General features: G+C 37.8%; 1 protein-coding gene across 1 annotated transcript in view; it reads right to left on the bottom strand.

The window, feature by feature from the left end:
* CDX1 (caudal type homeobox 1) overlaps positions 1 to 19,210 on the bottom strand; it is a 46,976-nt gene extending 27,766 nt beyond the window's left edge. Inside the window, exon 1 of the mRNA XM_040345014.1 lies at positions 18,463 to 19,210. Coding sequence (XP_040200948.1) covers positions 18,463 to 18,919 — 457 coding nt within the window. The 5' untranslated portion in view covers positions 18,920 to 19,210. The remainder of the gene's footprint in view (positions 1 to 18,462) is intronic.
* Between the last annotated feature and the right edge of the window lie 355 nt (positions 19,211 to 19,565).

Raw genomic sequence — 19,565 nt, 5'->3', positions numbered from 1 at the left:
GTTTTGTGGTAAAAAAAAATTTTTTTTAAAAACCTAAATGCATGACATTACTAATGTTGTTTTAAATAAATATAGCCAGAGTGAAAAGATGGGGTAAGCCGGTTTAGCAGGAACCGTCCGAGATTTAAACCATGCATACAGTAGTATTATTCTGAAAAAAGATTGCCAGTTCACGTCGTGAAAAAAACATTGGGGTTGATTTACTAAAACTGTAAATTGCAAAATCTGGTGCAACTGTGCATGGTAGCCAATCAGCCTCTAACTTCGACTCGTTCAATTAAGCATTGACAAAAAAAAAAATGGGACAGGGACAGCCTCTGCCACCCTCAGCCAGGAGAACACAATGGCTCCACAGGAGGGATTTTTCCCATAGAACTTGACTGTGTTAAAGAGGGAATTGTGTGATTTTATTTCCTGCAACCTAAAATCACTCCATCTATGGCCAGCTTATAACAAGTTTCAAAACTTGCCATCCCCCTTCCTCCAATATGTCTGTGGCGGTCTCTTGCTGAACTTCCTTCCTCCTCAATGCATAGGCCTAAACATGAATGCATGGCCAAGCTGAGACAAGGTGCCAAACAACAGACTCTGTCTGCTTGTTGAATCTGGGCACCTTAATTTATTCAGGGAAGGCTAAGGCTATGTTTTATTTTAGATTGCTGCCTTTTTATGTGCAAAGATGCAGGGCTCAGTACTACATATGACCAGGGGCGGACTGACCATTGAGTCACTTGGGCAGTATGTAAAAATCTGTTGTTTTTTTTTTACATCTGTCCCTGATATGTCCGAAAATGACATGCTTTTGATGTGAAAATCCAGAGATTTTAGCTGCCCTGCCTCTACACTGCTTCCTGGCGTGGTGGCCATCTGTAAGCCTGGGTGCCCCATAATCTTCTATTGCCCGGGGGCCCCATGAGTTGTCAGTCCGCCCCTGCATATGACCCAAATTTAAGAGATTCTGTACATTCTTCAAAGACACATTCAGATTAAAACAAAATGCTTTTATTAAAGAAAAAAAATGTATCTGGTTGGGTGTTTAAACCAAACACAGGTTTGCCGAGGTAAGCAATTTACTCTTTAGTAAAGCTCTGGGGCTAGAAGGGATCTGGTTGTTAGGAACTGGACCCTTGAATAGCTCTCTTTGGAGCAGGGTGCTGCCCTGTAAACTGTTTCAGGGTACTATATGGTACATTAAAGGTAGGATCTTACAGTATTAGTGTCATTAGTGTTTAGATTCATTTGCAGGTAGGTAATTAGGCATATACATTTACCCAACTGATATATTGCAATGCAGACACCAGTGGGGCTTTCCATACATGCTACATTTGAGATATAAATGCAGTATCATGCAACAATATTTAGGTCTATATATATATATATATATATATATATATATATATATATATATATTTATATGGAGATCCTAAAATTACATTGGTCATTTCAACCAGTCTTACTTAGAATTATGTATTATCTTACTAGGCTCAACCATATTAAGATTGTGGGCTCACCTTGCTTTATAAAATATTCCTGGGTCTGTAGAGTAGGCACCTCCAAGTGCAAATATATACCAACGCTTCCATGGTCAATATTTTGGCTCAAATTCTCGCACACCTTCCTGTTGACCATTGGATGCAGTGGGTTGTCTCACTCACCAATAGGAAGGGGTGGATGCAAACACCAGGCCAGAACTTGACAGTGGAAGTTGTGGTTGATATTTGCATAACAAAGCGCTTACGATTTTGGGGATTCAAGGGTACTCTGAAGATGAATAGCGTTGCCTGCTCTATGGACCTGGGAACAATTTATGAGGTAAAAAGAACTTGAAGTTTTTTTTAACATTCACACATATATAATTGTAATTATTGTAGTACTGATCTAAAATCTCAAAATCTAATTACATATAGTATACACATATTAAAATATGACTTTTTATTGTAGCATCTGGACCTTTCCTCATAGGGCAGAAAACATGAACAACCCAAATTTATTTTGTTCTACGTATAAATGCACTTTGTAATAATATTCTATATTATAGTTCAGTTCAGGTCATGAAACCTTGTTTTGCATCACATATCCAAACTGTTTAGGAGACATTTATATTTTATGTAAGGGACATTATTTTTCATAACCCACATACATTTTTACTAATAATGATGCATCAGACACTGAAATAATTTTTTTCACATAATAAAGGAAACCTATATAGAAAAATTATAAAGGCTGCCATTGCTGACCTCATATTGAATACCTGGCTGTCAAGCCGATCAGTATGAACATTAGGAATTCTGACTTCACTCAGTGTCATTGGCTGTTCTGAGTCAGAAGGGTTGGTTTACTAAAGCCAAATAAACAGTGCAATTTGTAAAGCGCAGTTGCACTCTACAAGTGCAGTTTCTCCAGTGCTTAGTAAATGAGGTAAAGCTTCAATTTGAAAAGAATATCCAATCACATGGAAGGAAAATGAAAAAAAAAAAAACAGCACTATATTGCTTGCACATGATTGGATAGTGGAAGTCAGCAGAGCTTCTGCTCATTTACTAAGGTTTGGAGCAGTCTATTTGTTTTTAGTAAATCAACCCCAGCCCCCCAACCTAAAAGGAAGTGGTAATCCCTGTATTTCTCTCTGTATATATTTACTTTACTATCACATAAATAGAACATGGAATAGTTAAAGTGGGAGTAAACTCTCAGGCCTCGTATACACGACCGAGAATCTTGTCGTAAAAGAAACGTTGTTTTCCTCGATGAGTTTCTTGACAGGCTTGTCGAGAATCTTGCCAAGCTTTCTTTGCATACACACTGTCAAGACAAAATCTTGTCGTTCTCAAACGCGGTGACGTACAACACGTACAACGGCACTATAAAGGGGAAGTTCGATTCCACTGGCGCCACCCATGGGGCTGCTTTTGCTCTCATGTTACTGTGTGTTAAGTACAAGTTTGGTGAGAGACGATTCGCGCTTTTCAGTCTGTTACAGCGTGACGAATGTGCTATCTCCATTACGAACGCTACTTTTTTTTTTATTATTTATAAACAGGGAAAAGGGGGTCCACAGGAACCTCCGCGGCATTACAATCATCAGTATGGTAAATAGGATAAAACATCAAGGTGCATAACACAGAATCGAAGACAGGTCAGTGTAAACATTACAAAGCAACATTATTCATCACAACGAGGGGAACAGCTATCCATCCATCTGCATAGGGACATGGCTGTACGCCACAAACGCTACTTTTACCAAAGATGCGCTCCCGTCTCATACTTTATTCTGAGCATGCGCGGGTTTCTAAGCATACACACAAACGTGTTTCTCATCGTAAACCAGCCCGACGAGAAACATGATGAGGAAATTGAGACTCCCAACGAGAAAAAAGAGAGCATGTTCTCTTTTTTTCTCGTCGAGATCCACAACAGTTTTCTCGACGAAAAACATACACACGACCAATTTTCTCTGCAAAAATGTTCTGCCATCATTTTTCTTGATGGATTTTGCAGAGGAAAATGGTTGTATGTACGAGGCCTCATACCTTAATTTTACCTATAGGTAAGCCTATAAAAAGGTGCACCGTCTAGGGGATATTTACTGTACTTGCAGAAGGTGACATCATCAGCGCTAGCGCGTTGAAGGAACAGCCATGCGGGATGTTCCTTCAGAGTCCTGTGCCGTAAATGGCAGCTCCCGTGCCCATGCGCATAAGTGACGTCATCACAGCTCCAGCCACTCACACAGCTGGGGTCCGGAAGGAAGATCGAGTGAAGATGGTAGCCCTGTCAGCGGTGATATCTCACCTCTGGAAGGGCTTTGTTCTAAGGTACGTTTCACATAATGTACTAGTATGCAATGTATACTAGCAAATTGTAACTTTGCCTTTCACGTTAAAAAATAAAAATTATAAAAATCTCCATTGGTTTGCTACCGCTTTATGACCCCTGTCGGATTTTTTTCCAATAGGGGAGATTTCCTTTCACTTTCTGTCCCAGAGACACAGCAGGAGGCAAGAAGAGAGCTGTTCAAAGCAGTAGCATATTCCATTCTTGGACTGTTGTCACCAAAACAGGTGTACCCACTGGAATATTTCCCTTTACCCTCTGTTCCTGTGGCAACTCAGACCCATACCTCCCAACTTGCTAAAATGTAAAAAAAAAAGGATACCCTTTAAAACAAAGTATGCTTAGACATACTGTACCACCCATTTATGTGGTCATTGAAGAATTACTTGGCAAAAATGATTGGCTAAACCCAAAAGTACTTTTTTCCATCACTATGTTTTTTTACACTGGGTTTTTAAAACCATATTGTTATAATATTGTATGATGTGTTTAGTGATGGTTAAGAGCCGATTCACACTGGGGCGACTCGTCAGGCGGCTGAGTCACGTCCCATTCAATGCAATGGAACCGTTCTAATAGGAGCGACGCAAGTCGCTCCGACTTAGAAGAAGGTTCTTACACGACTTTGGGGGCGGCTCAGGGCGACAGGCATTGACTTCTATACAGAAGTCGTTTTGCAGGTCGCCTCTGAAGTCGTCTGCAGGAAGACTTGCAGAGTCGCCCCTGAAGTTGTGCCGCGGAAGTATGAACCGGCTCTAACACTTTGGGTAGTTAAATGTTTATTATTTATCATTTATTATAGAGACCTACACATCTGTTCAAAATGAGGGACAACTGAAAAGGAGACAGAGGGATTTGGTTCCAAAAGTGGGATAGTGCCTCAAATAAGGCAAAGTTGGGAGGTATGGTTAGATTTTCCATCACTTTCTATGGTGGAGACAATGGTCACCAGGACCCACAGTGAGAGTGAATCTTCCCAAAAGGGACACAGACAGCAGTTAGAAAAACTCACAGGGATTCTAGCCCTTCCTCGCTCTATCCAAATCTAAATAAAAGGGTTTGGCTGTGCACACACATAAAAGGTTTTGGCTTCAATGCAAAAATAAAAGATAAGGCACCCAATATGCAGGAGACAGGATTGGAGGGAACAGACCCTACCAAAAACAATGAATTGTCTCATGTCTATGTCTTATTTAGCCTACAATAAAAAATACTGCCAAATGCATGATAATGGATTAAGAAACTAATTTTGCCATTTGATCTGGGCTTTTTTTTTTTTTTTTTACATGTTATGGCCCTTTTTTTTTTATCTTGGGTTATCTCAAGCAGAATTGAAAAAGTTTACAAGACCTTGTTTGACACTACAAAGAAAAAGGTAACGATTTGCAAAGACAATAGCTCTGTAGAGTTGAAAGGGTTAATCTAGTACTCTTTTTTAAATGCTGCCCAGGTAGCCTTTGAACTGCAGATTACAAACATGCTTATTTTGTTTTTCATGCAGAGTTACTTCCACTTTCTTTGGAGGGAACAGGTTCCAGTATCCTATTGCTTTATCTTCTAACCCTTGCTCTTGTCGGAGGGTCAATTGTATGATTCTTTATAAGAGGACAGGTGAAACCACTTGGCATAGACTATGTGGAAAGGTGGAAAGATTCAAGTGGTTACATTTAAAATGTAAATATCACAATTACCTTCAGCACAGAATATGGCAACCTAAAGGTTCTCATAGTGGTGGTCAGATCTGAGCACTTGTTTCAATCAGCCAAATATGTATGTGGGTTCCATTAGAGGAGGTTGGGGAACATTTAACATTGCTGGTGCTCTCTTGTCCTAAAAATAGTGAACCCCTGTTAAAGCCTAACCCAGCTGATTGATTGAGAATTATGAAAATTAGTATGTGTGGCAAGCAGTGGCGGCTAGTTTTTTTGGGGGGGGGGGCAAACAATCCACCCGCTGCCACTACCCCCCCCCCCCCGTTCGGGTCACAGACAGCACTGAAGCCCCCACTCATTTGGCCACCCCCGTCGGTCAGTCAGTAAGTCAGGGGCAGGACTTACCCAATCTCGCCGGTAGTGCTCCAGGTAGCGGCGGCGGCTGTGGACTGGTCTCGATTCCCCAGCATCTCCTCCCTCCTCCTCCTCCTGGTGGCCAATCGGATCACATCTCCTTTTGGGGCAATCGGGTGATGGGTCTCATGATCCGCTTCCTGATTGGCTGGTGAGGATCAGTGTGAATATAGCAGATATTAATTATCTATTGTCACGCAACTGGGTGGGAGACCATCCTTTTTGAAGCCTTTTAGAGCCTCTGGCTCTAATCACTTACTTAAAAAAAAACTCACCCCCGCCATTGGGATCCATAGTCCAGCGCCCTGTGGGTAGATCGGCGGCCGGACGCATGGATAAGGGGAGGCTTGCGTGCGCCCCTAATGGTTGGGCTGGTGGCAAAGTAATGGAAGTGCACACAGACAAACAGTAATCTTTCAGTCTTGAACAACTCAGGGCAAAATCAATGCTTTGACTATAGAGTACTTAGGAATTTAATTAAACTAACCTCTTTCCTATCAGCCTCCACACTGCTGCTTGTACATCTAGGTCTCCCTGAGCTACTGTGTGCCAGCTTATAACTATATATGAGGAAATCTGTATACAGCAAGTTGCTGGTTTATTGTCCTGTGTTGGGACTTTTAAAAGGTGTGGTAGACACAGAAGTAAATGTATTGTATTATACCATCTTACCTTGAACACTCAGTTATAAGCTAACAATATCATAAAAAAATATGTATATGGTCCCTAACCAAACTGTCCAAATTGTGCTGGGAAGAAAGAGAAGTCTATGGGGTTCTACTGCACATGCATGGATATCAGAATGAAGACTGCATGTAAGCATTGCAATGGAACTTAGCAGTGAGAGCTCAGTATGTATGGATCTTTGAGCAAAGGAAAGTGGGCTAGTCCTGCTCTAGGGTGTGGGGGGGAAAGGCTACAGAACTTTGTTTGAAAGTTTCCATACCCTTCAGGCTACTACAAGGAATGGGATGACATTGTTTTTAAGACAGATCATGTGATAATCTCATGTCTATGAGTCATCAAAGATGACAACTACCGTCTGCATTTGAGTCGGGGGTGGGGGGGGGGGGGGGGACTATTTATCAGGCAGGTTACAAAAACTGTGTAATAAAATAGTGTTTCTTTAATCACTGTGACAAGAAAAAAAGCAAACTAAAAAAACACAAAAAATATTATATTATAAATGCACATTACAGAAAAAAATCTATATAAATTCCACTATTTACCAAGTGTCATACACATAAAAATATGTATATTTAAAATGATTTCAGTCCCAAACTCCTTATGTGAGGTAATATCGAAAGGGACAAAGCATCGTACACATCTAGAAATATCTTGAGTTCTTTAGAAATTCACCAGTGTGAATTAAAAAATAAATAAACAAATTGAACACAAATTTCCAAGTGTCCTCTCCACTTTACTCCACCACATGCTGATAAAGGTGTACCCTCACCTTCATGGGTGGCCCTCACCCTAAATAAAAGGTCTAATATAGCTTTCAAACCGGTTTCAATTATCATTATCAGTAACAGCGTAGGAAATTCATTTTAGGGTCACTTGTGATGTTTATTCATATAAGGAGTTGTGGACTGAAATAATTTTAGATGTTCTGATTTTTATGTGTATGACACTTCATACATAGTGAAACATATATAGAAAATGTAAAAATGTACAGAGGAAAATGTCTGCACTTTGCTTTTTTTATTCTTTTTATTTACTTTATGTCACTGTGGGGTTGATTTACTAAAACTGGATATTGCAAAATCTGGTGAAGCTGTGCCTAGTGGCCGATCAGCTTCTAACTTCTAACTTCAGCTTGTTCAGTTAAGCTTTGACAATAAACGGAAGCTGATTGGTTCAGAGCTGCACCAGTTTTAGTAAATCAACCCAAGTAATTAGAGAAAAGCGCGACACCATTGTATTACACATATTGATTTTGAGTTGGCAATTAAACAGGGGGTGACCGGGTTTTTTCCTTAGGCTATATCCATATGAATGCATTGGAGCAGCACGGGGACATATTTGCACTGTACAGGTCTTTATTGGTCCCATATGACATATGTCACTACAGTGTGGTCTTGTCTGTGCTCATGCCCCCCCAGCATTAATTGAATTTCCCTCCCTAAATGGAAATGGACCATTAATGTTTAGCTCTTCCTCCTGTATAATTACTCAGTCTTAAGGCTGCCACAGATGGCTCAAATGTTGCCTGATTCCTGCTGAGTTGGCTGAGATTCAAGCTGTTGGTGGCCATATCTGCACCTCATTGCTTGACAAAAGTTGTTGAATTTTCAATTGAATTTTGTCGAGGGAACCAGGATAAAAATTGTTAGCCAAACAGTGACTACATCCAATCAGATGCAGTCACTGTTTGGGTATTTTGACAGCTCAGGGTGCTGGCTGGCTGGAAGAATAAAATAGGCTTGCATAAAGCCTCCTACACACGACCGAGGAACTCGACAGGCGAAACACATCGTTTTCCTCGTCGAGTTCCTTGTTAGGCTGTCGAGGAACTCGACAAGGCAAGTTTCTCCATTCCTGTCGAGGAAAAAGAAGACATGCTCTCTTTTTGGCTCGACGGGATCCTCGATAGTTTCCTCGTCGAAAAATGTACACACGACCGGTTTCCTCGGCAAAAAAAAAATCCCAGCAAGTTTCTTGCTGGTTTTTGCAGAGAAACTCGGTTGTGTGTACGAGGCCTTAGATGGAGGGATCTATGAGATTACTTTTGTTCAGCCATTTCTGTTGTTCAGACAGAATACAAAACAAGAAATATCTATATGTACAGTATATTGATAGCTGTAGACTCTTCATCACATATATTTCTTCCCAATTATAGACTGATCTGGTGGGGCAATTTTTAATACTGACTATCTGCAAATCAGAATTGGACTGCACTTTCAATGTGTGTTTTTTGGTGCGGTGTGTAAAAAAAATCATGTTGCATCATCAGTGCACTTTCCATCAAAACTCATCTTCCGTAGGGATGAATAATAATGCAAGTAAAATGTGCTAGAAATGTACAGTACTGAGAATGCAGTGAATGAAAAGTACAGAGGTGTGAATGTTTCTTTACAGGGGTGCTGTCTTCTATCAACAGTTTTTTTTATAAAGAGTATAGTTTACAGACCATAGCCCTCAACAATAATATCAACCATTGACTATCTGACAATCTTGGGTGTATACCAGGTTCTTAACATTACTACTGACCCAGAAAAATTACTTTAACCAACCAAACACAAGAAATAATTGAATAAATAGAATTTCCCCTAAATAAATTAACTTAGAATTTAATGTCTATATAAAAGAAAAAAACTCAGTTTATGTTGGCGTTAGTATTATATTTCTTACTTTGACAAAATTTAAAAGTTAAAGCCAGTAGTAGGAGTAGGAGACAGTAATTTATGAATACCCTATTAAGTTCATGATGAGGCAAAATATATTCATAATAATCTAAAAGTATGGTATGCCAATAAATCAGAGCTTATAACCAATAGGAAATAAAATATTTGATTTAGCCAAACTGTAATAACATTTCAAAATAAAAAAGTTATAAATATTAATAAATACTCAATAAGAAACAAATCCTAACCAAATCTAGCAAACTCACATGGAGTATTTGTATATGGAAAACATATTTTCTAGTCTTTCTCAAAACATATTTATTTAATTGTTAAGTTAATATTTAAGGATCCAAAACAATTTACTTCTAAATTAAATAATCTTAATCTTAATAATCTTTTTAAATAATCTATATATTTAAATAAGCAAAAGCAAAATTAAATTGCTGCCTTTTCTAATTAGTTTTTCAAATTTTTATTTCCAAATGCATCAAGTAAGCTTCATATTTATTTGTAACAATATACGGTACTCCATTTACAAGCTTGCTTTTGCTTTATTAGTTATTTTAATAGAATAGAGCTAATGAAACCTATATCATAATGTATCCATCAAAAATATGTCCTAATAAGTTTATTAAATAGAATGTGTATTTTTTTTAACAACATTGAGCATGCACTAGCAACTAGAATGCACTAAAGCCTCGTTACGCGACCGAGGAACTCGACGGGCGAAACACATCGTTTTCCTCATCCAATTCCTTGTTAGGCTTGACAAGGAACTCGACAAGCTTGCTTTGCGTACACACTGACCAAGACAAAATCTCCTCGTTCTCAAACGCGGTGACATACAACACATACAACGGCAGGGGAAGTTCGATTCCACTGGCTAAACTCTTGGGGCTGGTTTTGCTAATCTCATGTGTTAAGTAAAAGTTTGTTAAGAGACGATTTGCACTTTTCAGTCTGTTACAGCTTGAAAAATGTGTTATCTCCATTACAAATGCTACTTTTACTCCCGTCTCATACTTTATTCTGAGCAAGCGCGGGTTTCTTAGCATACACACGCTCGAGTTTCTCGTCGGAAACCAGCCCGACCAGGAACTCAACGAGCCAATTTGAGACTCCCGTTGAGCAAATAGAGAACTTGCTCTCTTTTTTACTCGTCGAGTTTCTCAACAGTTTCCTCGACGAAAATGTACACACGACCGGTTTCCTCGGCAAAAAAATATCTCCCAGCAAGTTTCTTGCTGGTTTTTGCTGAGAAACTTGGTCGTGTGTACAAGGCTTCAGGCTTACTATAAGCACAAGACCTCTGGACAATTCCTTGGACAAAAAATATTACAACTGATCTATAAAAAAGTATTTTTTTTTCTCCTCCAAAAAAGGGATCATATTGACAGCATGCTTGCAGGTACAGAAAGTAAGTATGTACAGTGTTTTATATTAAATTATATTTCAGTAACAAAATAGACATTCAAGAAGACTGTTGGTAACTGTAGAGAAACTTCCATCTCTACAAAATATTTTTTTTACCCACATTCGTCTATGAAAGATTGAACAAGGTTGAACATTCTGCAAACCCTTATTTTAAGTCTATGACTAAACCCTAGTACACATGTTAAGGTTTTTTTTTTTTGTTCAACCTAGCGGGCTAAATGAAAAGAAAAAAAAAACTGAGAGGCTGCCGCACTAACTATGCAATGTTAGTGCGGGGATCTCCCCCCGCTGTGATATTGTGTTCTGACAGGGGGGCTGCCAGCTCCCCGGCAGAACAGAATGATCATCGCTCACAGCTGTTGGCTGTCGGCATGCCCGTTCGACATTAGCCAGTTGTGAGACCGACTTCTGTCAGACAGGTGGCTGTACACACTGTCCGAATATTCGGATTGCGTGTCCTTAGCATAAATGTTTGGTTACTGGTGTTACATATAAAGCTAGAGTACATGTTCATGGACATTCATCTAGATCAGGGGTCTCCAAACTTTCTGAACAAAGGGCCAGTTTACTGTCATGGACATTCATCTAGATCAGGGATCTCCAAACTTTCTGAACAAAGGGCCAGTTTACTGTCCTTCAGAGTTTAGGGGGGCCGGACTGTGGCCATTGGGAGTAGAAAAGTCCCGACATCAGTGGAGGAAAAAAATGCCCTATCGTTTGTTTCAGTGGAAGTAATTGTGCCTCATCATTGGTGTCAGTGGGGGTTATTGTGTCCTATTCTTGGTGTCACTGGGAAAAAATCCCAATCGTTGGTGTCATTGGGAGAAATTGTTCCCCATCATTGGTGTCATTGGTCCCCATTGTTGGTCTCATTGGGAGGAATTATGGCCTCAAGGGCCAGGTAAAAGCAAGCAAAGGGCCGCATCTGGCCCCCGGGCCATAGTTTGGAGACCACTGATCTAGATTAATGATTCCTACCCCAGCAATATCATTCTACCCAAATAAGGCTGTTTCTGGGCTTATTTGAGCATCTGGACTCATCCAATAAAGGTCTGTAGGGCTATGCACAAATTAAAGAAAAAAAGACCACCAAAGTAGTAACCAGCTTCATCTATTTTTACTGTTTTAATAGAAGATAGCATGCAAAATCAGCCTAATAGACCATATAGTCAAGAAATATCTCTTTGCTACTTTTCTGTATGGCCTCTTAAGGTCCTGCATAGCCATCACAATATTGTGAATGGGTAGCCATAATTTTGTTAGTACTATTTGTCCATGAATGTTGTACAACACAATGAATAAAACAATTGGGAAAGTACAAACTTTTGTTTCAGAATAGAAACTTCTTAATTAGATTGTATTACTGGTACTCTAAACAATTCATCCAAAACCTCTTTCTTACTCTTTTATGTTTACTTTGTTTACATAACTATTGTTGACAGCCACTTAAAACTATAGAGTCTTTCAAAAACGGAGACAATACATTTAAGGTCTCATTGATACATACATTATCTATAAATAGTTTTGTGACAACAACCAAAAAAACAAACATGCAAGAATAAAAAGTCTGCTGATATTTTATTTTTCAAATAGGACCCTAATGCCATATCACTAATACGAATAGGTAATCCTAAATCTTTCCGTTCCTAGCATCTTTAGTAGATTACGACCTCTCAAGACTGATATGTTTTATCATATGTATTATTGCTAAATAGCCTGTGTATGCATAATAAGAGCATATAATCATATTACTACTAGCAGTCACATTGAACAATGAACAATGAACTCAGATATTTTGTTACATATAAAGCTAGAGTCACAGTATTGTAAAACATCTTAATCAGAAAACAATTAATTAGGAGGTAGGCCACCAATTTGTTTTTTGTTTTTTTACACAATGGCAAAAAGCCACGTTGAATTAGGAACCCTGCTCTGTTTCTGGAAATTTCAGAGAATTATCCAATGTGACTACACTCATAAAAAATGTACTATTATATAATTAAATACACCAGCAGATCAGCCTTTCTCAACTGTATCAACAGTAAGGAACCCTTAAGTTAAAGTTCAGATCTCAGGTAAATCCTACTAAAAATTATTATATCTACAGCTCATGGTGCATAACCCACACCACATTGATGGTCATTGATAAAGACCCCCTTAAACTTGTTTTCAGTGGAAAGGTTGCTCTGTTAGGTTAGTGGTGAGAAAATGGCCATTACAATGTTGGTCACTGTAAAAAAAAAAAAAACAACCTTACAAACAGCTAGCATGGTTCACATTAGCTTAACTTAGAAATTAGAGCAGAAGCTCCGCTTTTCCCATTATTCTGAGGAAACCCTGGGGTTCCAAGGAAGCCATTCTGAAAAAAGCTGGTCTAGATGTTAGAGTATATAATACCTCTATATACCTACAGGTGTGGCTCACTCGGTTTGCACTAATTTAAACTACATAGATACAATAATTTTTAATAACGATATCCAATAAAATGAGCATTTAGAGTTGCAAGACCTTTTGGATCTTAAAACAATTGTTATCTTCGGTCTTGAGAAAAGGGTCATGCTTCAGGTAATAGCCAATACTGGTGACGGTTTGGGTTTGTACATAAGCTGGTGTACTTGTGGTAGGAAATGTTATATTGTATATTCCTTTGCTTCAAAGACTACCAGCGTTTTTTTTTTTTTTTACGGTGTGGTACCATATGGTTATACTTTAGTAAATAAACCCCATTGTGTACTTAAAAGTGGGGTATGCCTGTAGAATGCACAAAAGAGTGAAATAGTTTGTGGATTGAATATATGTAGTGATCGGCGATACATGAAAGTGGGAGCTTTAATTCCATTTCCATTTTACATATACTGCAAACTAGAGATAGCTAATAAAAGTATTATAATACAATAATGTATATTAGAACCCGATAGGGGCACCAGGAGATTTTAAGTATCCTTATTTATATTGAGTTAGCTTATATAAGGAGTCCTTTCGCTTTCTTACATCAATATATAATTTTTTTTTTTTAATTGTTTAACTTTTAATACTCACATATTTTATTACAATGTATGATCTTTAATTTTTTTTTTTTTTTCTCTCCTTCTCAAATCTGAAGGGTGGAGATCTCCCTCTCTCTGTAAGTCTTTTTTAGTTCCTGCTGACATTTACTAGGTTATGTCCATATTGATATGTATTGTGATTTATTGTAATTTTTATTTTATTTCTGAAAATAAAATAATTTGAAAAAAAAAATAATGTATATTATTTTGATCTACATAGTTACCCTTAATCTTTGAATATTTATTTGTAGAATAGAAGCACACGCTATTCATCACCATCAATACCTACAGAAGTATAATATAAAAAATGTAATAGTAAAAAATAATTTGTATTTGTATTATTGTAATAATGACTATAATAATAATTCAGAATCAGAATACTTTATTAATCCTAAAGGGGAAATTATTAAATCCCAAAGGTAAATTATTATTTCTCTAATGTTTATATATATTAATAATATTCATAGTAAAAACAATAGTACAAAGTATTATTCTTTTTATTATTTTGTTAATAAAAATAATAAGTATTATTTTTTGCTATTGGTATAACAACTGCTATTATAAATATATATTTTTTTTCACAATAAAGGTTTATTGTAATAAACAAAATAATGAACATGTTGTACATTATGTTTGATTTATGAAAAAAATATATAAATATTATATTTTCTACATCATAGATGTTATGTAGGGTTGCCCCTGAAGTTTGAATACTTTTCATCTAGTTATTTTAATTAATTCTGTTAAAAATAATTTTTAATTTTTAATTCTGTACTAACTAGCTTTTGTTGTTATTACTATTAGTATAAATGTTTAGTTTTAAACATGGGCAGTACGGTGGCTAGGTGGTTATTACTTCTACTGAACAGCACTAGGGCTATTGGTTTGTATCCCAATTACGGCACTACCTGCATGGAACTTGCATGCTCTCCCTGTGGCTGTGTGGGTTTTGTCCCACACGCCAAAGACATGCTAGTAGGTTAATTGGCTAGCATCTAAATTAGCCCTAGTATGTATATGCATGAATGTGAGTTAGGGACCTTAGATTGTAAGCTCCTCAAGGGCAGAGACTGATGTGCGTGTCTAATAAACATGTAAAGCACTACAAAAATTGATAGTACCTGTAATAAATAAACCTGAAGGTGTGAACATGTATCCTTGGTTTTGAATACTTAATAACATTTTTTTTGATAATGATAATAAAAAACATAAAAAAAAAGAAAAAAATTTGAATGTGGGACCAAAACTTTTTTGTCCCGAACAAATACTTCTGCCACAATGGAAAGTATCTTTATCACTTTATCAAGAGCGTACCTTATAATTATTTATAAATGCTGGCCACTATGTTTTTACTATTGCCTCTGGTTTTGTATTTTTGACTGTTGACATGATATTGAATGTGCATCTGTGTGTATGCATACATAATGTAAATAAAACGCAAGATGGGCCATGTGTAACGCACAACATTATAAACCGGGGTTGAAGTTCATATTTGCTGACAGAACAGACAACTTCAGAAAAATATGTTGAAGAATTGAGCAAGAGTTAGAACGATACTGAGATACAATAAACTACGATTATTTTAGCTGCATATGATATATCTTTCAGCTTTCTAGTTATTGTAAAATATAGAAATTTCATACTTTACAGAATATTGACCTTAATATGGAGTAAAGAAAACCTATCACAATTACTGCGTAGTACACAACAAGACACTGCAGAAGTTGCTGTTATGTTTGAAATCTACAACATTCATTGCTAATAAATCAGCAGTGGAAAAATTCACAGTTTTGCCTCCTTTACGTAAATCTTTGACATTTTGGGTGAGAATATTTTAGAGACACAATTAAAATTTGAGCTCTCGATACTGATGATTATTCAACATGGCTGAGCCTAGAAAAAAAAATGTATTTACGTTGTAAAGTTAATCCAGCCACTGACGCATATGATAGCAGATCGTTATTGTATCCAGTATGTAAACTGATGCATGTCCAGGGGCTCATTTGTTTTTGATCTCTTGATTCTCTCTAATGCCCTGTACACACGATCCGAAAATCGAACAACAGAGCGTCCATTTTTTTGTTGTTGCATGCTAGTCGTATATATTGAACCTGAGGAGTTTACTAAAGTAATAAATACTCGTACGACAGAATAAAACATTTGGAAGTGAATGACAACGTCGGATGACAACGTACTTATTAAATGAAAATCGTACGATCTGGTATCGTACAAATTTTTTTTTCGTGTTTGTCGATCGGATAATATTGGATGAACTGTTGGCTCTCAAAAGCTCTGTACCAATGATCAGATTATCATACAATCTCGTTAAAAGCAGTATTTTTCGTCCGATTTTCAGATCGTGTGTACGGGCCCTAAGCCTATGCTGCTGACGTATTACTGTCTGCTGACCAAGTGCGGGCATACCCCACTTTTAAGTACACAATGGGGTTTATTTACCAAAGCTGGAAGGTGTAAAAACAGGCTCACTTCTGCACAGAAACCAATGAGCTTCCACGTTTTATTACCAGGCTTAATTGAATAAGCTGGGGTTAGAAGCTCATTGGTTTCTTTGCAGAAGTGAGCCTGATTTTGCGCTTTCCAGCTTTAGTAAATAAACCCCATTGTGTACTTAAAAGTGGGGTATGCCTGTAAAGCATTTTTTGGAGAATATTGGATATTGGTGACCCAACAATCTCTATAGAAGAGCGTGGTTAATCACGCCTTGATCCCATTAATAATAGACCAAAAACAGTTTGGGTCTGCTGAGGGCCTACAGCCATCAAAAAAGGGTTTATTATATGATTCTTGTTCTTCGAATTAATCTGTGATTCTTTCTATGGTTTACAACAGAATTAGTAGTACACTAAAGAGAAAATTAGTAGTAAGTTAAAAAGAAAAAAGTAGCAGATTTAGTAGTAAATTAAAGAAAAAAAAGGTTGAACCATATCTGCAGTTTTCCAATAATCGCACCCTGGCCTGAACCTCAACTGAAGCTCACAAGCTTATATTTTAAAAACAGTGCCGCATTGCAAATTATAACCATAGGACAGTTTTACTCAAAGTTCCATCTTGCAAAAGCTATAACTGGGAAAATTCCTAACGTGCACCAATAGGTGGATAAATGTGGCTAATATCCGTGATTCATTTCTGAACATTCATATCCCTTTATGTATGGCCAGCTGTAACGCAATGACAAATGGCTACCTTTCACAGCAATTTTGTATAGGAAGCTACCGGTATGTCTCCTTCCTGTTGCATCAACTTGTAGTAGGTATAAAATGAAATCATGCTCATGCATTGCCCTTTACCCATTTTTGTTTAGTACATCATGACCAGAACTCAGCAATTATAGTTGTTTTCCATTAATAAACATTATATAAGGTTCAATGCGAAAACTACTGTCTGCAAATGAAAAAAAAATGTTTATGCTAATCAGGTTGCATCATCCCGAGAAGCAGTGCCTGTAAATTTTTGGTCTATTGCATGGTATTTTTTTGTCAGATTAATCCAGTGGAGACACACTCACTTGTCTAAAATACATCTAAACACTACTGCATGAATTTAATAATGCATGTTTAATGCATTAAACTTATTGAGTTGTAAGATCTATATGTGTAAAATTTTAAGAATGCATGTGAGTAAACATAATACAGTAAAACCTTTGGTTTGAGATTAACTTAGTTTGAGAGCGTTTTGCATGTTTTAATAAATGTTGCCTTGATATACAAGTGATGTCTTGATATAGTAGCGTCATGTCACAACTGGTTATAAAAAAGAAGAGAGGAGCCTCTAAGTGTAGCAATATGGTTACATTTAATGAAGGTACAACATTTAGCAACTTAGTGCTACACTTAGGCCCCATGCACACGAGAAGCAATTACAAACACCTCTAAACTCACGTTTTCAAAGGCAAAAACCGGCGTTTAAAACGCCCGTTTTTGCCGCGAATTGGACAGCGTTTTGCCGCGATTAGCGGCGTTTTACCGCGTTTGCGGCTGTCAGCGCTTATCTCAAAGACATTGTAGACCCTCCCAAAGTTTAAAACGCAAAAATAAAACGCTTCTGAACCCAAAATTTTGCGTCTGAAAAAACGGACATAAACCCAACTGCTTTAAAACGCCAAAAAACGTGATTGTGTGCATGGACACATAGGATAACATTAAATGTGTTCAGGGGCAGTTGAAAAAAATGCCCAAATGCCTCTGAACTCGAGTTTAGCAGCATCTCGTGTGCATGGGGCCTTAGAGGTGCCTCTCTTCTCTTTTATACCCTGTAAAAAAATGCTTTGATATACAAGTGCTTTGGATTACAAGCATGTTTCTGGAACAAATTATGCTTGCAAACCAAGGTTTTACTGTAGTAAAAAAAATAAGTACCGGTATGTAAGTCAACAATACTAATAAAAATAGGTATAGTAAACACATTAGGTAACAATTTTTTCAAAAATGTTTCACCCTGGCGGAAAAAACAAGCTAATAACTGATGAGCAACATACTAAAATCTTGCCCCTTGGTACTGCCATTGGGTAGAACTGGCTTGCTAATATAATGTATGAAATAGTTGCAGGATGGTACAAGATTGTAATAGGCAAAGTTAGAAATACAACAACCCGATTGATAGATATAACATTTAAAAAAAACTGTAAGCGCTTTAAGACCTATTAATAACATGAAAACATACGCTTCATGCCAAAATGTATGCTTATTTCCAAAGTCAGTATTGTATTCTACTTACCACTGGTAGGGTTGTTGACTGGTACTCCACTGCGCCTCATCCAGTCATAAGGATTGCGCCTTTGAGAGTTAGGAGACAAGGGTGGCACTGAGCTGTTGATGGCAGGTGGTAAGAGTCCAGTGCCCGGTGGCTGAACAGGGTTAAAATCTGTAGGGCTGAAACCAATCTGGCCTGGGTTAGCTGAGGATGGAGCAGGTCCTGGTGGATAGGAGTGCCAATCCTCTCTGCTTGGAGCATAGGGAGAACCCCAGGTGCCCGCAGGCTGCCCATGATGTGGGTCGCTGTTAATTCCAGGAACATGATGATAGCTCGCAAAATCTGAATACTGCGAAGGAGCTGGGATATAGTTTTGGTGGTTGAGGTTCATGCCAGGATGCCTTACAGGATTGGGGTACATATTGGTTTCCTTATCAAAAAGATAACCCACATAAATTTTTCCCAATGGGTCCACTGCCATAATGTGTTTGCTTGGCCAGCTGTCTCTTCTCTCCTGGAGTTTTCTTCAACTCTGATCCACTTCTTCCTGGTTCACGGCTGTTCCCTTCACCTTCCTTGGCAGCTGACTAGCTATCACTTTGATAGGCACCTCCCTGTCTAAAGCCTTTTATTGGGCCAGTAGGCATACAATTTGCATTGAAAGACAGCTTTGCATTTCAAAGGGACTCAAGTGCAAGAATCAAAGTGGAAGCCACTAGGTGAATTCAAATGGTACAAATTGCTTAACAGATAGCCCTGGTGTGTCACTGTGTGTATGTCTCCAGGAAAAACTACAATACTTCAAACCTAATTAACAAACCAAAGCACTTTCAGTTCAACTCAAACACTGAAAAAGTTTTAAAGACCTTCCAAAGTTCACTGCGGCTGCTAGTAGACAGCATTACAGGTGTATACTCATTCCTCCTTGTGAAGGAAGTTGCTAATTACCTGTAGCAACTTCTATAAAAGTAAATGTGTATTTTCGTATAATTGTGTAGCGCAAATGAATTGAAATCTTTTGTTGATTTATTTAAACCTGTAGAGAGAAGATTGTTTTGACAGGTTAGTGAGCCCCGTGTTGAATCCCATTTGTACATCAGGTTAAAGCCAGAAGGGATTAAAGAATA

This window comes from Rana temporaria, chromosome 3 (genome assembly GCF_905171775.1).
Source record: "Rana temporaria chromosome 3, aRanTem1.1, whole genome shotgun sequence".
Lineage (NCBI taxonomy): Eukaryota > Metazoa > Chordata > Amphibia > Anura > Ranidae > Rana > Rana temporaria.
The sequence above is the reverse complement of the archived record's forward strand: the minus strand, read 5'-3'. Positions and strand labels throughout refer to the sequence as shown.